General features: G+C 40.4%; 2 protein-coding genes across 6 annotated transcripts in view; both read right to left on the reverse strand.

Annotated features, from left to right (window-relative positions):
* C5h8orf34 (similar to human chromosome 8 open reading frame 34) overlaps positions 1-19,058 on the reverse strand; it is a 529,514-nt gene that overhangs the window by 291,534 nt on the left and 218,922 nt on the right. For 4 of the 5 annotated variants that reach the window (NM_001109259.2, XM_087550403.1, XM_087550402.1 and 1 more), the window contains 1 exon segment: positions 11,777-11,943. In NM_001109259.2, the coding sequence (NP_001102729.2) occupies positions 11,777-11,943 (167 nt within the window). 5 annotated transcript variants of the gene reach the window in all.
* On the reverse strand, positions 15,275-18,137 carry LOC148005632 (glutamate dehydrogenase 1, mitochondrial). Its single transcript, XM_087551569.1, has one exon. The coding sequence runs from the start codon at positions 18,067-18,069 to the stop codon at positions 16,393-16,395; it is 1,677 nt and encodes a 558-aa protein (XP_087407695.1). The 5' UTR covers positions 18,070-18,137; the 3' UTR covers positions 15,275-16,392.

Raw genomic sequence — 19,058 nt, forward strand, 5'->3', positions numbered from 1 at the left:
AATGAAAGGTGGTACATTAAATAATTTAAAAAGTCTCAGATAAAATGAAGGAAATTTGTTATCGTGGATATATCTTTTGATAAATGTCAGAAATTTCTGTCTTTAAGGAGACAGAAAATGATGCAGGTCAGAAACTTCATTTATTAATATATAAAGAATGGAAAAATCCTGAAATATGAAGTGGAAGAGAAATAAACTTACATATTTTTGTTAATATAACAGATAAAGCTGTTCAAAATAAGTAGCAATATACTTATGTATACATCTCTCTCTCTCTCTCTATATATATATATATATATATATAATGAATGATGAAATGAATGAATGATTTACGGTTACTTTTGTATCATGAAATACTAAGTTTGCCAAAGACATATTATAGTCAGACCCTGTCTCAAAAGACCCTCCCCACAAAATACCCACCAATGATAAAAAACCCATAAAACTAAAATCAAACAGACAAAAAAATCCAAGAGCTGAAGAGGATAATAGGAATAAAAAAGAAAGATAATTCATATAAAACAAACCAGAGATGATAGCTACTAAAACAAGCGCTTCAATCATACTTTAAATCTCAGTGACCTAAATTATGCCTCATTAACGAACGAGGTTGTCAAGGTTATCATAATCAGCTTGTATTTTTTGTCCAAGAATTTTTCTCTGAGTAAAGAGATACATAATGATTAAAATACACGAATACAGAATAACACTGACACGAATAACAAGCGACATGGCACAGCTGTACTCCAGGCCAAGCAAATGGCAGCATAGCAGCAGTTATCAGGGATAGAGAAGGAGATTTAACAAAAGTGTTGACACTTCAAAAAGACAGAATCACCCTTAGTATTCAAGTACCCTACAAACCAACATTAAAATGTGCAAGGTGAAACTGTACCAAGTTTCAAAATGTAGAAAGGAATCCACTCACGGCCTGAGTCTTCAGAATCATGACATCATTTCAGGAAGGCCCAGATCTGGTTTAAGTTTGACTCCATCGTGGTTTAGTCCATGTAAGAATTGGATGGCTTTTAGAATGACGATGTGCAATGAAATACCCCAACAATATACGTACAGTTTTGTGAGTTGGACACATCTATGCATCAAGCTATAAAGAAAGCACTTCTATCACCCAGGAGGCTTCCTTGTACCCAATATTAAGTCAGGACATCACCTTCTACTATTCTGACCATTAAATTTACCTATTCATAAATGTATTACTATTAAATTAATTTAGAATGTAACTAGTGGTTTTGGTTTCCTTTGTTCATAGTCCTAGAGGTTTAAGTGCCCAAGGTCATAGTTATAAAAAGAGTCAGTATCCAGTTAGCATGCACAGTCTGAACACTCTCATCCTGCCCTTCATGTATAAATGGGGATTATGAGGAGAAATTTCTCTCATAACAAATACCGATTGTATCTAATTAACAAACACCACATAGAGTTCATTTAATATTGATTATTTTCTAAGATTCATATCTCAGGATGCAATCACGTTGAGCTAGGCTATCAATAACATGTAGGTCTCTGGGGAACAGAACGCAGTTTTTGGCAATGAAGATCATCCATACTTCTGCACGCATCGATGCTTCCACTTTTACCTGCTGACTAGTATTCTACTGTATGGATATACCACAACTGTTGCTTGGCATTGAATGGTTTTCTACTAGATTATTTTCAGTAGCCCACTTTTTGACACAGTTTAGCTGTGGAAACAAGTTTCGGTGCCTTGGAAGCATGCAGAGAATTTTAGGTCACAGGATGAGCACATATTTAAATGTACAAGGTATTGTCCAGATAAGTTCCCTACCTCTTCTCAGCAACGCAGGGAGTGGGGGGTGGATCTGGATGCTGCACACTTCACATTTGCTGTTCGGCCTTTAATTTCAGCTGTTAAGCTCAGGGGAAGAGGCATCTCATGCTTTAAATCCTACTTCCCTAGTGACTAAAGATGTCACGGCACTCCTACGTATAGTGCAAATTTGTCTACTTTTCACTTTGTTTATTTTCCTTGAGCCTGTTCCATGATGAAGAGAGTATCAGCTTCTTCTAAAAGTGATTGGTCAAAGGTATGAAGCAGATCTGAACTCACTTATTTTAGCTCTTAAATTTCCCAGCAGAGATAGTTTACAAATGTTTTCCTCTCTCAAACCATTTTAACTAAAAACTAATTGGTTACATAAGTGTGGCGGAATCTCTCTAGCTCACCCCACTGATCTGACCCTTATATCAATGCCACAAGTCCTAATTGTTAGGGTATATCTAGACATTAGATACTGTAATTACACCCACATTTTCCCTTACTTTTTTCCCATTATTTTGGCCATTGGAGATCATTATGTCCATATAACTTCTATTTCCTTGATTTTTCTCCTCTGTTTTAGTCCCTCTTCATAATTTGGATTTTTCTCTTCCCCCTTCCTTCTCTCTCTTACTATCATATATCTATATAATAATAGATATCTATGTAGATAAAGATAGATATATCTATCTTTACACATTGACACTAATATAAATTTACATTTAATTTTGTAGAAAAAGGTTAAAACATTTGTTATTTCTATCACATAAGAGGAAAAGAAGCTATCTATAGGGAAACACATGCATGTGTGCGCGCACTTGCACACACACACACACACACACACACACACACACTCACAGAGCCCAGGCTAGCCAAACTCCTGCAATCCTCCTCCCTCGGCCTTCTGAGTGTAGAGTTACAAAATCAGATTATAGATTGATAAAGACCAAGCTTTTTCACCTTTTTTCCTACCATACACTGCTTTGATTTTTTTTCACTCTGCTTTTCAAGGAATTGTTTTTGCTGTTCCCTTGCCATTGTGTTGTTGGCCCATTACTTTTCATCTTGAATTGGTTTTTGTCTCCGTTTGATATTTTTCTCCTGTGTTTTGAAGAAGACATTCAACTCAAGAAGGAGACGAGAAAAGGAGCAGAGGGGTCTAGAGAGGAACTAAGAGTATTAAGAGTCTAGAGGTGGCTTGAGAATGATAGTTACCATGTACAAATTGTCTCACCCTGTTTTCTTTCTTTTACCACCAGCAATTTACTTAAATCTTTAGCTACTTAATGAATCAATATCTTTAAATTAAATAATAATTCATCGATATTAATATTATAACATCTTTAGGATTTTTGGTGAAAATATTTGTTTTAAATAAGGCAGTGTTTCTGTAGGAATATACACGTGTTGTTAAAGGAATATTGCTTTTTGGACTTTGACTTTTGCTTTTAGGTGTATTTCCTTAGAGCTCTCTCTTTTGCTCTCTCTCTCTCTCTCTCTCTCTCTCTCTCTCTCTCTCTCTCTCTCTCTCTCTCCCCCTCAGTCAAAAGCTTTTTGTTGGAGAGAAACTCCTCTCCCGTTTTCAATTTCTCTTATCCAACCAGAAATGAAGTAGCTCAGAGTTTGTCCTGTCCTCTTATGCAAGATAAATAGAGATACAGTTTTTTTTTTCCTTAAACTACAAAGAGTGCCTTATCTCAGCTACCAAGATGCAGGACCCAGATGGTATCACAGTATTATTAATGCTACTTTAGAAGTTTCAGGTCATAAGTGTCAAAACTCTCTCTCTCTCTCTCTCTCTCTCTCTCTCTCTCTCTCTCTCTCTCTCTTTCTCTCTCACACACACACACACACACACACACACACACACACACACACACACACAGACACAAACACACACACACACCTCTTCATAGGTGCTAATTGTTGTGTAATCTGAAAAGCGGTACAAAATAGAGTTTTCTTAGCCAAAGCTCCCATTCCCACCACCAGATGAGATCCACAGCCCTCCCTCCTCCCTCTCTGTGGTTCCACACACCAGACGCGGACTTTCCATGGTACAGACCTGCCAGAGACTGTGCTGGCAAATCTTGGAGTCAGAAAACCCGGAGACCAGGCAACAAAACCCAGTACATGCACAATAAAATCACACTGACAGTTGTAGCTTTTGATACTGTTAAAAACAGCAAGAATATTCACATTGCTGCAAAGAATGTTCAATTAAATCATCAGGAGAATCGAACATGTTTATGCTCTTTTACAATACTGTTGCTGTTTAAATTGCCAGGGTTTTCTCTAAAGCACCAGGGAAAATTACCTTCATATGTTATGAAATTTCATAAGGTTGTCAGTGTCTATAAAAAGTAACTAAATGACTAAGATGCAGAGGTTGTCGAAATGTTTTCTAAATATACGGGGCAAACCTAAGTGTTCCTGGGTCTCACGTTTTTTTATATGAATTCAATTTCACACATTAAAAGGAAAGAAGAAAAGAATCCACTTAAGAATTACATTAATGTTCTAGCTTGCCTGATGGTTGAGAACTTTAGCATGAATAGTTTTACTTAATCTTACAAAACCTTAAAGAGCAAACACATTTACTAATCCCATTTTTCTAGTACCACATCTGCAGGATGCCACTGTTCCCAGTCCTACAGTCTGCACAGTGGTGACGTGATCATCAAGGCTGTCTGCTGTTGTCACTTCACACACTGTGCCTTTCTTGAAAAGTTAACTTCCTAAGCTTAATGTGAATTTTGATTTATTGTACTAACACCACCTACGTTAATATTTTGAAACACAAATTTACTGAATTTCAGTAATTAAAATGACCAAATTAAATCCTCTTCTGGTGATGCTTGAAAAAGCAAGCTTTAAAGAAATTAAAATTTTAAATAAAATCTGAGAATATTTCATTCTAACACAGACAAATCCATCCAACCTGACAGAGGCATTCAGCAGAAAGAACATAATTTAAAAAATATAATAGAAATGATTAATCTTCACTGATTTCCATTGGAACAACCTTAAATTCTCCACTATACTTCTTGGTGATCTTAAAAGCTTTACATCGATAAATGGATGTACTTATTGTTATTAAGAATTCTCAAAAACATACATATAACATAATTGTTAATGGTTTTTAAAGAAAACTTTATTTCACAAGAACAACGGTTTGGGGAAATAGTTGTCAAGTCGTGTGAACATTCTTTTTAGCATTCTGTTTCACCTAAGCGTTTATTGAAAACAATTAAACATGTGGCTTGGTATATTATGAATAGAAATATCTAAACAGATATTTTAGCTATAAAACCAGATTTAAAGAAATCAGAATTGCAACATGTCTTTAATAAGCTATTGATTTTGACATTAAGTTGCAAACAATTACAATTCATTTGTATCAACCAATAAAATATAACAAAGTTGTGATTCGTCCTGAGTTTCAAATTAGTCTTATATAAAGCGAAAAGTTCAAATTCCAATTACATGAAAATAAGTACGTGGTGAACAAACCATCCTGCAATATCACATAGTCATGTAGGAAGTGTTCGGAAAGGAAAGGTTTACTCCTAAAGCAACAAGACTCTAATAATATTGAAACTGCTATGGAATTTGGTCGATTTTTCACCTTGAATGAGTTAACACTAAACCAAAATTGTTCAAATAGTTTCGTATTTGCTAACAGACCTTGAAAGCATTATTAAATCCTGTGCACTGTAACAAGCTCAGTAATTGATCTGTGTAGAAACACGGAAACATGAGTTACAGTTATAGATTTTCTGAATTTGATCCAGATCCCTCTTTCTCTTCTTTTCTAAGCTGTGTCTACTAGGGTGAACATCTGCATGTATACAAAATAACTTTCTTTTCTCCTATAAATTGTACATTTATAGGGAAAAAGTAGACAGTCTAGCCATCTGCGCCCCATTTTTAACAAGTCACAGAAGTCACTGCCCCTGCTTAAATCTCTACGGGTCAAGCAAAAGACAGACGCTGCGAGCAGGCAGGCAGCACTGTTTGCAAGCTTGCCCGTGTCACATTTGGGGTCTCAGAGCCTGGCTCTCCAAGTATATTATTGTGCTGTGAGAAACTCCAGGTCCTACGTTCTTCTGCCTCCGATTGCATAACAGCCATAGGTTAGAGAACCTGTTGTGGAGAAGAGTTGGGACATAAATCTGTGTCTCTCCCCAAGTATTCCTCTCAGTGGTGATGAAAGAGGAATGTGTTACTTCTGAGAATATCTCATTACTTCGTGCCGTTCCTGTGGAGTAGGGAGGGCGCATGGTGCGACCAGCAACTTACAACTAATTGCCTGAAGTTCAAAGATTAGCAAAAGATTAAAAATCAAAACCAAAATAGCAAAAATGTGAGAAAAGCCTAGCAAGAGGTAGCATGGGAGAAGATTTGGGCCTTAGAATTAGAGCACAGGTCTTTGGCCAAGTCACCTACACCACATCACAGTGGCCCACAGTTCACAAAATGCTCAAGGAAAAGCCACAGCACATGTGTGAAAAACACACTAAACGGAGCCGTTGGTAGGTGTCAATCAATTTATAGTTTAGTGTAGCTAATCAGTATATCTTAAGCAAACCTACACAGAAATAATCAGAAACAGTTCTCTGCTGAGTGAGGAATTTCCACCTGAAGTACAATCATCACTATACAAGATTTGTCTGCATGATTAGAAGCTGCTTGCAAACTATTACCTTTATTCTCCTGCATTAAAGTGCTCCACAGTTGGGTCTGTTTTATTTTTACAGATGGAAAGTGAAGCATTTCTTGTCATATGCCATATAAGTTATATCAAATGGTATGTACAGTCTTGGTGACATCTTGTATTATACTTTATTTAAAGAGCCTTTTCCACATATACCATTACTGTTAGCAAAAATTCTGGTATCTTTGAAAAGAAATAAAAATAACGAATGAAAAGAACAAAGCATGAGTAGAATTCCAAACACAAAACAAATTGGTGAGTGTGGATGACTCAGAAACCTCCACTTCATGGCTGTAAACATTGAGCCTCCTCATGCACTGGTTCATGTCCTTTCTGTCAGTGTTCTTATGAGTTTGACAGACTGCCTATAACTGAATCTACTACAGTCGGAAAGGTGTTATTAGGCAAAATCTGCTTCATGGGTTGGATTTCAATCTAATTAACAGATTACTGTGTGTGAGGAATGCTGAGTCCTTGTTTAAAGATGGCCCTTTGAGGATTCCCAAGCAAATCAAACCTTGAGAGTCGGCACCTGCAATCCAGACTTGTATATCTGTGCGAGTCTGAAGTCCTACAAACATTCAAATTCCCTCTGTACGTGGTAGGTATAGACTTAGGAGGGAAACTTGCCAACGTGGAATGAACATGAACGGTTTGAGAGATGGAGGATGATCTTCTGCCTTCCCACAGCACCGGCCCTTAGCAGTAAACTCGAAGGGATCAAATGGCTTTTTAAAATTAATCATAAGGTGCAACACCCCTCATATAGTGTGCTAACATCCACGCCCAGCAGCTGCACAGGGTTTGCAATGGGAAAACACGGGCTGGAGTATATTTTCTAAAATGGCGTTCTAACCAAAAGAGTCCAGCACAGTCTTCAAGTCCTTGGACCACACGGACACTGTGTGTGTCTTCAGGGATTTCATGTAGGCAATGACAACATGAAAGCTAACTGAAATTACAGCTCAGAGCATGGGTGCCAACATAGGAGTGGGACCTTCTACAGAGCTTCTGTCACAGGGGAGATATCGTGACAAGTGACAGATATCTCACACGACTTCAGGATGTCTTAGGTCTGCAGTTGCACTGGTTTAGTGCTTCTCTGTAAGGTTTGGTTAATTGTGATAATCAGCTGCAGTAAAATTAATGGAGTTTGTTAGAATATCCTATCGGTAAAGATAAACCTGACTTGGATTGAGGTAACTCTTTTCAGTATCTTAAATATTAACCTGAGTGTTTTAATCACTATAGGTTAAGTACTCCCCATTTGGATATTTTATCTATAATGGGCACTAATTTCAATTACCTTTCCTTTATACTATACTGAATGAATTAATATTTTAAGCAATCTTATAGGTAATATTAAAATACTTTGTGGTTGAATGTGTGAAAGTCCTCAATATTTTTTTAAAGAATCATTTTTTTATGAAGACTCTTCAGTTTGCTTTGCTATTCTGACGTGCCAAATGATCAATTCTATAAGGAAACAAACAAACAAACAAAGCCAGAGAGGCCTATGCTGCTGGTCTCTTCTGGTTTAGACTGGTTTACAGGTTTTAAGTGAGTAAAGTATAAACAACATTTAGGGCCCCCTTCCTTAGGCCACAATGGCAGCCTTCCTCTCTCATCAGATACAATGGCCCACTATTACTTTGTAAATATAAGAAGGTTTTTCTGCCTCCAATTTAACCAAACACACGGCAGTGAATGTTTGTCTCACACAAAGTTCGTTGCGATGCAGAAGAATTGGCCAAAAGGGCATCTCCATTAAATCCTCTCGGTATTTTGCCAATAATGAGTTGATTTATTTGGTAAGATATTGGAGACCTAGAAACTGCATTTGTCAAGGAATACCACTGCAATTATGCTAAAACTCTTAATTATTTAATCTTAAAATGAGTAAGTTTATGGCAACATTGCTTGTTTGAGGCAGTGTAGAGCAAGCTTTAATTTAAATTATATAATTCTGAGCTAAGGCCAGAAAGTATAACTAAGTATGATTAATGGCTTTAGCATCTCAGGAATATGATTTCAGACAGTTGCCTTGTCCTCAAACCTAAGAAAGCCTAACATATTTTAAAAGTAATAGTTTCAACTAAAGTGTGTAATAAAGTAGTAGAGCCTTTTATCCTAGTTTTTTAAATGGGTATAAATCAGTACAAACTGTGTAGAAAGCAATGAACTACACATTACTGCTACATGTCTAATGTGATGCTGTGAATAGGCGACACGGGAAAATGGGAAGACGGTCACACAACTCAACGTCTTCAACAGTTCCTCAAATTCCTTGGGAGGATAAAGAAAGAAACCACACGTGATCTGGGAAACTCATTTTCTCTCATACCGTTTTTGAAAACAACTCCTGAGTTTAGTAGATGTTTTAGAAAATGTGATCATTTTCTGCAAAGAGTCTCTGCACACCCCGATTATTCCGTGGCAGCATAACCACCAAAATAATTGAGGCTGCCTTACATTTATGGTTGAGAAATAGATTGTTTGAGATGGGTGGGAAGATGCTTTTACTCTATATTTTGGATATCTAGAGCCAATTTCAGGGGTACTTTTTATTGATGTCTTTTAAAATCTCCAAGTACAGATAGTTCATCATTTGATAGTTAATATTAATTTCCTAAGTGGTTACTTTCACACTCTGAATTTATAAATAGATTTAAAATAATCATAAATATTAATATAAAATGAATCCCAAAATTATTTCCACATGCCTAATATATTTATAAAATACATCCACAGACATACAATTAAACCATGAATATATAATCATCATATTAACAACACTGCATTTCAATAAAGACAACAAGAAGAACTAGGTTTATTTATATCTGCTATCTTCACTAAAACATTTTCTGTTTAGGTCAACCAATTTCATTGATGCATAATTCATTTTTATATTAATATTGACTAAAAGCATGTATTTTACTTATCAATTCATATTTACATATTATTTTCCATGCATAACACATTTTTAGCTTATTTTACTATGGCATAAATAATAAAAATTTGAACTCTTAAAAACTTATTACAGCAAACTCATTCTACAACACATCATAGATCCCAAAAGATATTTTAAACAGCAATATCTGTTACATCTTAACAACGAATCTATGTACTAAATTTTTACTTTGCGTACAATTTCAAGTTAGTAACGTTTGTGTTTTCTTCAGCTAAGCACAACTCCACATTCCTCTGGGATCATTTACAGAACCAGAGAAAACGCATGTGGAGTTAAGGCCACTGTTGTGTGCTTGAGCATTGCACATCATCACGAGTAATGCTTGTCACTAAGAGAGCAGCGTCATTTTTAGCCACCTGGGCAGAGATATGTGAGGTGACACAGAGAAAGCCCAAAGCTTCCACTATTCTTTACCATAAAGCTCGGTCAGAAAGCAGGCTAAATATCTAAAGGGAGAAGAAGGATTAATGAGAGCCAGTTGCGAATGGCTTGTCACGATGTAGACACCAAGACCCAACCCTCTGGTCTTCAGCTTAGAAACTTCTGAGCAGAGCAGTTGATGTCTAGGGACAATCAGCATAAGGTAGACATGTGAGTCTCTTGAGAGTCCGTGGATCATCTCTTTCACTGTCCTGACCAGCAGGAAAGCAGTTGACAGTCACGGTTACAGAAGACCCTGCATGTGTGTGAAAAAGCCCCCAGGAGTCTGGGCACACTCCTCCCCCCAGGTTTACACCTCCTTGTCCTGCAGGACTAAGAAGAGGAATCAGCTTCTTGAAACAGTGTGCAGTAACCTCTGCGCCCACTTTTGTACTAGGACATACCACTACATGTGCCTGTGCAGCATAGGTAAAGAACATGGTGGAAGTGACAAGTTTCCATTTTTAACCTGACTGAAAAAGCCTGCAACAGATATCATTTTATTTTATGTCTTTAGGTCAAAATCCTTTGTACTGAATGAAGGATGAATAAAGGTATCATGGCATCCAAAAGCCCGGTCACATTAATGATTTGGACTTACGGGAATAAGACTCAATTGCTTAAAAGAAAACAAGGACCAATAGTATCTAATGAAAAGTGCCATTCGTCAGTCGCCTTAATTCTAGACTCAAGGTAGTTATTAGAGCATTAGAAAAGATCTCGAGCCCTGCCATCGTTGACTGAATAACATCTTTGCAGGTATATGCACGGAGACATCATTTATATAGAATGTAACTTACTGTTATCAACACCTAATTCTGTTTCATAAGAAATCTGTTTGAGAATTCTAAATGAAATACCTTTGCTATGCATTGATATTCTACAGGTAGTTACATTGTTTATTCTTTTTTTACTTAAATATAATAGATTGTTGTTATAAAAGCATATACCAATTGTTTCAATTCTCTATAATATAATAATAAGTACCATTCAATCAAGAACACGCCATTTTACATGTGGACTGCTTGGCTAAGAAAAGTTCCTTCCTCTGCAAAAATGATTTTTTTAGCTGGGCATGGCGATGCACACCTTAATCCCAACACTTAGGAGGCAGAGGCAGGTGGATCTCTGAGTTCAAGGTCAGCCTGGTCAACAGAGTGAGTTCCAGGACAGCCAGGACTACACAGAGAAAGCCTGTTTTGAAAAAAACGAATTCCCAAAGTAAGTATCAATTAACAATTTATATGAGGATAATTTATATGATGATATTTCTACTGATACAAGACCATGTACTTAAATCACTAAAAATAAAAAAGCAAAAAAACAGAGAAGAAGTGTACCTACAAAGTTAGTGAAGGTGTGTGAAGGCAATGAGTCGGCAGACTTCGCAATCTCTGCAAGGCTCCCTAACGTTCGAAAGGTGTCCAACATTAATCTACGGCCAACATCTTTCAACTCTGTGATTTTCTTCTAAAGCAACCTTATAATCACAAGACTTTCTTAGAAGGTGGGTGTATTTTATAGACAACAGGTCTAATAAAAAAACAAAACAGACAGATTTGCCTCCTGTCACATTGCACACAGAATAAAGCTCAATGAAGTCAGAGGATAGAACGAGTGCTGTATACACAAAGCACATAGTACAGTCTAGGGAATGTTTCTCATGCTTCCATGGGTTCAGTTTAGTTCTTACATGCAACTTCATAAAACTCTAATGGAAAGAAAGTGTAGGTTAAAGGGATCCCTTTGCCTCGGACAGGACTATGCAAAATGTTTAACACTTCCCCCACCCCAACCCACCTCAATCCCTTCACACTTTTCCAATGCCGGAAAAGAAGAGAAAAGAGAAGTGATTAATTTTTAAAATTACCCAGCAACTCCATTGCATCGTCTTCATTGTCAATGTCTTCTTCTATTACAGATGGCGTGGGGCTGTGGATGGACTCGAAGGAATCCTGGGAGAGCATTGCAGCCAGGAGTTTCTTATGCTGCTGCTGCTGTTGCTTTAGTCCCTTCGTCTTGGGCTCCATCTTCAAGCTGAAGAAACATTGACAGGCTACTTAGCTGTGGTCAGCAAATGAAAATCTACTAAACCAACACAATTTCATTCCATTACATGGTCACACAAGCATACTGCACATTGCTGTTTGTACCAGGGATAACGGAAATAGCACGTTTCTGAAACAGCCCTTGATACTCAACCCTTGCCCAGTGTTGAGTTGGGAACTCCTGCCCTCTGAAGTGCTCCATCTGATTGCTGCTACATGACCTAATCCTCAAGTAACTTTTCTGATCCAGTGAGAACTAGAAGGTTTAAATTATTCCTTGATTTCTACAGGTGTATGTCAGGTATGTTGAGGTATTGGTGGCACTTTGTTCTAATTCATTCAAATCAATAGTAATGATAATTCAGTGCAGACACTCCTATTTTGTAGGATGTTTTCTTCCTCCTTCCAGATGTTCCCTAATGCCCTCTTATTGCTTTTTTTTTCTTTGAAGAATTCCATTCACTCTTACCTTAGGGGAACTTCTGCTGGAAACAGTTCACTAGACATACAACGTAAGGGTTGAGGTTGAGAACCATTTACTTGGGGCCTGGTGCTTCCCTTCACTCCTGTAGTTTTAGATGAAAACTCCATAGCCCTTCACACGATTGTTCTCCCACAGGCAATTTGGTATTTACCTCTGCCTGCTTTTCAGATTTACTCTTAGGACACACAAGAGAAGGCAAGCACTTAAGAATACCTGCTGCTCTTGCAATGAAGCAGGTTTCAGTTCCCAGCACACAATCATCTGTAACCCCAGCTCCCTGGGATTTGACACCATCTTCCGGCCTCTATGGGCACCGGGCACACACGTGGTGCAAAGACATACATGCACGGAAACACTCAAATGCGTAAAATAACAATTTTTGTTTTAAAAGATTCCTTCTTTGATATTGGTTTCCTAAGTCTACTTAAGATACGCAGGTTTCTGTGTAAAATGAACTAGTCCGTTATCCCCCTGGCTTTTCCCAGTTCGCAGCTGCTCAGCATGCTTTCGGCTATCACTCCTAACTTTCTTCCAACCTACCCACACTTCTCTCTTTCTTTTCGGAACCTGATAACAATGTATACCTTTTCTTATTTATCCATAGGTCACTGAAGCTGTATCATATTTTCTACGTATGGGTGTGTGAATGCGTGTCTAGCCTACAAGCATATAAGTGCTCACAGCAGCCAGCAGAGGGCACTGCTTTCTCTGAAACCTGAGGCTCAGGCGACTTGTGAGAAGCATGCAGTGAAAGCCATAGGTCCTCTCCAAGAGCAGCAAATGTTCTTAGTTTCTTGGCAATATTTTCAGACCCTTTATCATGTTTTTTCAGTTTACTTCCTCTCAATTGTTCAAAACAGGCCAATTGAAAAGAACTGCTACCTACAGCCTATAATTTTGTCTTTTGTTATCTTTGCCCTACCACTTACACTATTTCCATTTCTGTGAATTCTCTTGTCAGTGCTTTAATCTTCGTATTGTTCCTATAATTTGTGTTTACTGCTATTATTTTGTATGCTTAAATATTGTCAAGGAAATTGTAGTTACTTATGAAAGCATTTTTTATGATGACCGCTTTAATGCCTAGCCAGGTAATTGTACTATCTATGTTATCTTAGGCAGACATTGGTTGACTTTCGGCACTCAGGATGTGGTTATTCTGGTTCTGGGTATGCATGGCACTTTATAAAATTGTGTCCTGTACCATTTGGCTATGACTTTAGGACTCTGAGTGCACCCCCTATCCATTCTTGTAATTTATAAAGCAGTCAAGCTGCTGCTGCTGAACCAGCCTGAAGTCCAATAACAGTGGAATTGTCAGAGCCCTCACTCTCCATCTTCATTTGCTTGCTTTCTCTTATGTTGATGTAGCTCACACTGGTCCGTCTGGTGTCTAATGGAAGGCATATCCAGGTTGTTAAACGGATGCCTCCAGGTAGATGAACAAAGTGTCAGACTGTGGGGAAACAAAGTCTTTCCTGTGACCAGGCTATATTGTCACAGATCCTTGTGGGTGATGTCTGAAATAGAATCATACATGCATGGGGATGAGAAAGAGCTAGGAGAGGTATTCTGCAATGATCAAATGAAGGCAATCACTGTGCTAGGTTAATAAGGTTGAGCTCAGATCAAGGGAGATAAGTGGGGGACTTGTCTCAGGTAGCTGACCCCTTGCCACAGAAGAAATTGAGGGCTTGGACACAAAGAAAAACAGGAGCCAAGAAATGCCATTTCCATATATCCCCATGAAGTAAGACACAGGTCCATCAGTTCTGAACAAAATGGAGACTGGAATATTTGGGTGGAAGAAGAGATGATTGGTGTCATCTTATGGCTGTAATTAAGGAGACTCAAGGTGCAACAGAGCAGATGTAAGCGGCGGTTTCATTGGCAGGAGTTTGAGCACTCATGGTCTAGAGAAGCTGGACAGTGGGGCAAGTGTTCTCCAACCTTTGATGATTCTATCTGAGAGCAGAAAGGAACCAATTTCCACCAAGTAGAGTTGTATTAAAAACAAAAAGGACCAGGGAGCTAGCTGGGTCTAGACCCGGGGGCTGGTCTCAGTTATAGGCTGTGTCAGAAGACAGATATAGAGAGATACAGAGAAGCCTGAGGAACAGTTCACTGTGGGTTCCAGAACCAGTTGGGTACCAGAGAGGATGAATTAGAAGGCCAGAAGATGCCAAGGAGTGAAATACCAGAAATAATATTACAGATTCCAGACAATGATGACAAGAGTTAATAAAATGTACAAGGAGTGAGTAGGGAAAGAGTAGAAATCAAGAACAGAGAAAAAGGAGAGAAAGGAAATGAAAGGTTATGTCTGGGGCAGAACGAATTATGCTCCTGTTTCATCAAGACAGGAGGAGAACAGAGAAATAACGTGTTCAGGGGAAGATTGATGTGAGGGTCTGATGGTTGGCTGATTATTGCTATGAGATCGTGCCAGCTAGATATAAAGTGTGTGTGTGTGTGTGTGTGTGTGTGTGTGTGTGTGTGTGTGTGTGTGTGTTATGATTTGTGGGATCCTTACATCAGGTTTGAAAGACAGATGTACAATGGAAAAGGAAAGGGAGATGGTTTTAGAGAGATGACGGTGGGCAAGGCTTGTGAGTAGAAATCACACTTGAGTTTCTTCAGCACCATAGCCTGGGAATGGAAGGAAGCAGGACATGCTGTCGGCAGCCTGGGAATGCAGAGTGGTAGGTGGGATGAGGAGAGTGGATGCGGGCCTGGCTCTTCCTAAGAACACTGGATGTTCTGCACACCATCAGCAGGCTGCACTCTCTTCTTTTCCAGATCTTTTTTTTTTTTTTTTTTTTTTTTTTGGAAAAGGTAGACTTTTAATAACTGCTTTTATCACCAAGTTAATCATGCAGTTACAAAGTAGTTAGAAATTTCTGAAAGGGTACTGTTAAAAAGAAGCGCTCATTCTTATATAAATAATGTCTGGTACTTCTGTGGAACACTCCTGTTCAAAAGCCCTGGCCAGTAACTCCCCAAACAGAAGTCAACCCCAGGCAGTCTCCAGCCTGCGGATAGCGAGGTGCTGTGTAGACGGCAAAGCCTTGGAGAAGGGACACACAGGCTGAGTCTGAAGTCTGCCAGCCTCCAAACAGGGAGCCAGTCTTTTCTTCTGGGACACTCTATTTGAAGTATGGTTCAATTACTCAACATAATAGATCTCCAAATTGGTAAAGTGGTTACTTCACTCTCTGGACTGCATAACAAGTTCCCAAGTGTCCCTCCCGTGTCACTTGCAGGTACGCCTGCCCCCAGGTGCTACTTTATTTCTGCTGGACTATGCTGCAGGGCCGATAAGCTAAATTATACTGTTTTATGTTATAAAAACTAGCTTCTTCCATTTCCTATATTTTAGGCGTTCACTGCTTGAGTAAAGGTTAGGCTTAAGTGGTTGAAGGCAATTTTATTACAGCAGCATGAACTGGTTTATTCTGAAAGAATAAAATACATGAGAAATAGCTTTTATTTGTTTGCGACTTAGAGACTGAGTTATTTTGCTGATGTAAAGCAGCAATAACTCACTCGAAGACCATGCCACCTTTGCAAATGCCACACGCCTACTTCTTATGTGCTCAAGTACCCAGACTTGTCAGGAAGTGACTGACTCTTGACTGCCTTCCCTGGCAACAGCACTAACCCTGTTGGGAAGAGTCCAGAGCAAGGCAGCATGGCCAGGAGCAGAAACTTTACTTAAAAGCGAAACACCTAACTGGCAGGATACACGTGATTCCTACCTTTACACCATCAGCTGGTACATGATCCGCTAACTTAATCTTTCTCTTAAGGGGCTGATTCCAACTGACTTGTTGAGAACAGTGTCCATTAACTAATGAGTCACAAGAACAGATTTCTGTGGTTACATGTAAACTTGTGACAGGTCTGCAGAAATTATAGGTGAAGAGGGTGGTAAAAAAGTCAGCTGTGACCTGTCTATGTGAAGGTCACGCCAGCCTCATTGTACACCTTGAAGACTTTCTCAATGGCATTGACGTAGGCAGCTGTTCTCAGGTCCAATCCCAGGTTATACTTCATGGCTGTGCGCATAATTTGCCTGGCAGATCGCTCCATTGTGTAGGCCAAGCCAGAGTGCACGATGTCTTTCTCAGATGCACCCGATATTCTGTCCTGGAACTCTGCTGTGGGGACCACAGGGATAGTCCCGCCGTGCTTTCCAAACTTTCTCTCTAAACTCTCTTGAACGGACATGAGCAAGTGGTAGTTCGAGTCCCTTTCATATTTGAAGGTCAATCGGCCATAGCTGACGTGATTTAGATTCTTTAGCCACTCAAAGTAAGATACTGTCACTCCTCCAGCATTCAGGTAGAGATCTGGAATAACCATGATGTTTCTTTCTAGGAAAATCTTATCGGCCTCTGGAGTGGTTGGGCCATTGGCTCCTTCAGCAATGATCTTGGCTTTGACTCTGGGTGCATTGGATTTGGTCAACTGCTTCTCGCTGGCTGCAGGAATTAAAATGTCGCAGTCAGCCTCCAAGATGCTTCCTTCATAGACCTTGGCTTTGGGGAAGCCCAGAATTGATCCATGTTGCAACTTGAAATCTTCCAGTTCTTTTGGGTCAATACCATCTGGATTCCATATACTCCCATCAGATTCTCCAACACCAACACACTTAGCACCAAAACGATGTAAATATCTCATAGAGTGCAGGCCCACATTACCAAATCCCTGAACAACAAACGTCTTATCGCCAAGCCCCGGGGTCATCCCTAAGATGCTCATGTAGGAAGCTTCATTGATGAAGTTCTCAATCCCATGAAAAACACCCCGGCCAGTAGCGGAGATGCGTCCGTGGATGCCTCCTTGGCTGATGGGTTTACCAGTGACACAGGCGTGTGCATTGATATCATAGTGCCCTATGGTGCTGGCATAGGTGTCAGCGATCCAGGACATCTCCCGCTCGCCCGTGCTCATGTCTGGGGCAGGCACATCAATGCCAGGACCAATAAAACCCTTCTTTGCCAGCTCCATGGTGAATCTTCGTGTAATCTTTTCTAATTCATTATCTGTATAGTTCTTGGGATTGATCTTAACGCCTGCTTTAGCACCTCCAAATGGCACATCAACCACTGCACACTTGTAGGTCATTAGGGACGCCAGCGCCTTCACCTCATCCACACTCACGTCAGTGCTGTACCGGATACCTCCCTTGCAGGGCGTGCGGTGCTGGCTGTGCTGGGCCCGGTAGCCTTCGATGACCTCCCAGGAGCCGTCGTCGCGCCGGATGGGGAAGGAGAGGCTCAACACATGGTTGCAAGGCTTGATGATCCGCAGGATGCCGCGCACTCGGTTCCGCTTCTGCTCCTCGTTCTCCCGGGTCTTCAGGTCTTCCACCAGCTTGTCCTCCACGATGCTGGCGCCGCGGTCGAAGAAGCCCTCCACCATCTTGAAGAAGTTGGGGTCGTCTTCGCGGTCGGTGGCCGCTTCGCTGTAGTGGCGCCTGGCGACCGGCGTGAGCCCGGGTTGCGGGACAGCAGAGGGTTGTCCGCGAGCCCAGCCCAGCAGTGCGGCTGAGTCTGCAGCCGCAGAGCCCAGGGCAGCGGGCCCGGCGCGGGACAGTAGCAGCACTTCGCCCAGACGGCGGTACATGGCGGCGGGCTGAGGCGAGAGCGGCGGGAGCACAGAAGATCAGAGCTTGCAGGCCTGGACTGCGGGAGGAAGGGCTGGGCGCGAGCTGCCCTTTTAAGCCGCAGCTTCCTGCTTGTCTGGCTGTCCCCTCCCCTGCGCCGCTTGTCGCCCCACCGGGAGGACGGACTTCGGCGGCCGCGCGCCGCCCAGGGCGCTGGGTCTTGCCTCGGCCGCGGCCTCGCCAGGCCTCCAGGCGTCGGCGCGTGCCTCTTTTCCAGATCTTGGGAGCTTTCTACAACTCCTTACCAAAAAAATGGATGAACAGCAAAACATTGAAGACGACAAAATTTGGCTCAAGACAGGCTGGCATAGCCAATTTGCAGCTCTTCAGTCTCGGGAGAGGATAAAAGCACTATGGGACTCGACTACCTCTTCCTGAAGTAGAGATGAAGATAGTAATAACAACTACATTACCATAAGAATGGAGTGGATTAATACTGGCAAAGCGCACAGCAATATCTAAGTGTTCCGTCAAATTCAGGTCTTTAGACTTGGGAGTAACTGCTTTACCCACTGTTTGGACCATCCCTATGCAAAGTTTTCATCTTCTTAAGTCCTTAAATTTTAGTGTTATTTCTGCCAAGTGCTTTACAGATTTCCCATGTCCAGAAGAGCTCAAACTTGACTGTCCTTGTTTTTGAATTTCGAATATGAAAGAGTTATCCCTGCTTCAATCCATTTTCTTTTTTTAAATTTTGTTTTTTAATTGGATAGTTTATGTATTTACATTTCAAATGTTATCACCTTTCCTGGTTTCTCCCTCTCATCTCCCCTCTCCCCACTTCTATGAGGATGCTCCCACTCTCTCCCACCCCCTCCCACCTCAACACCTTGGCATTCCCCTACTGGAGAAAAGAGCCTTCACAGGACCAAGGGCTTCTCCTCCTATTGATGCCAGACAGGGCCATCCTCTGCTCCATATGCGGCTACAGCCTTGGGTCCCTTCCTGT

The sequence above is a fragment of the Rattus norvegicus genome, chromosome 5, assembly GCF_021556685.1.
Source record: "Rattus norvegicus strain SHRSP/BbbUtx chromosome 5, alternate assembly SHRSP_T2T, whole genome shotgun sequence".
NCBI lineage: Eukaryota > Metazoa > Chordata > Mammalia > Rodentia > Muridae > Rattus > Rattus norvegicus.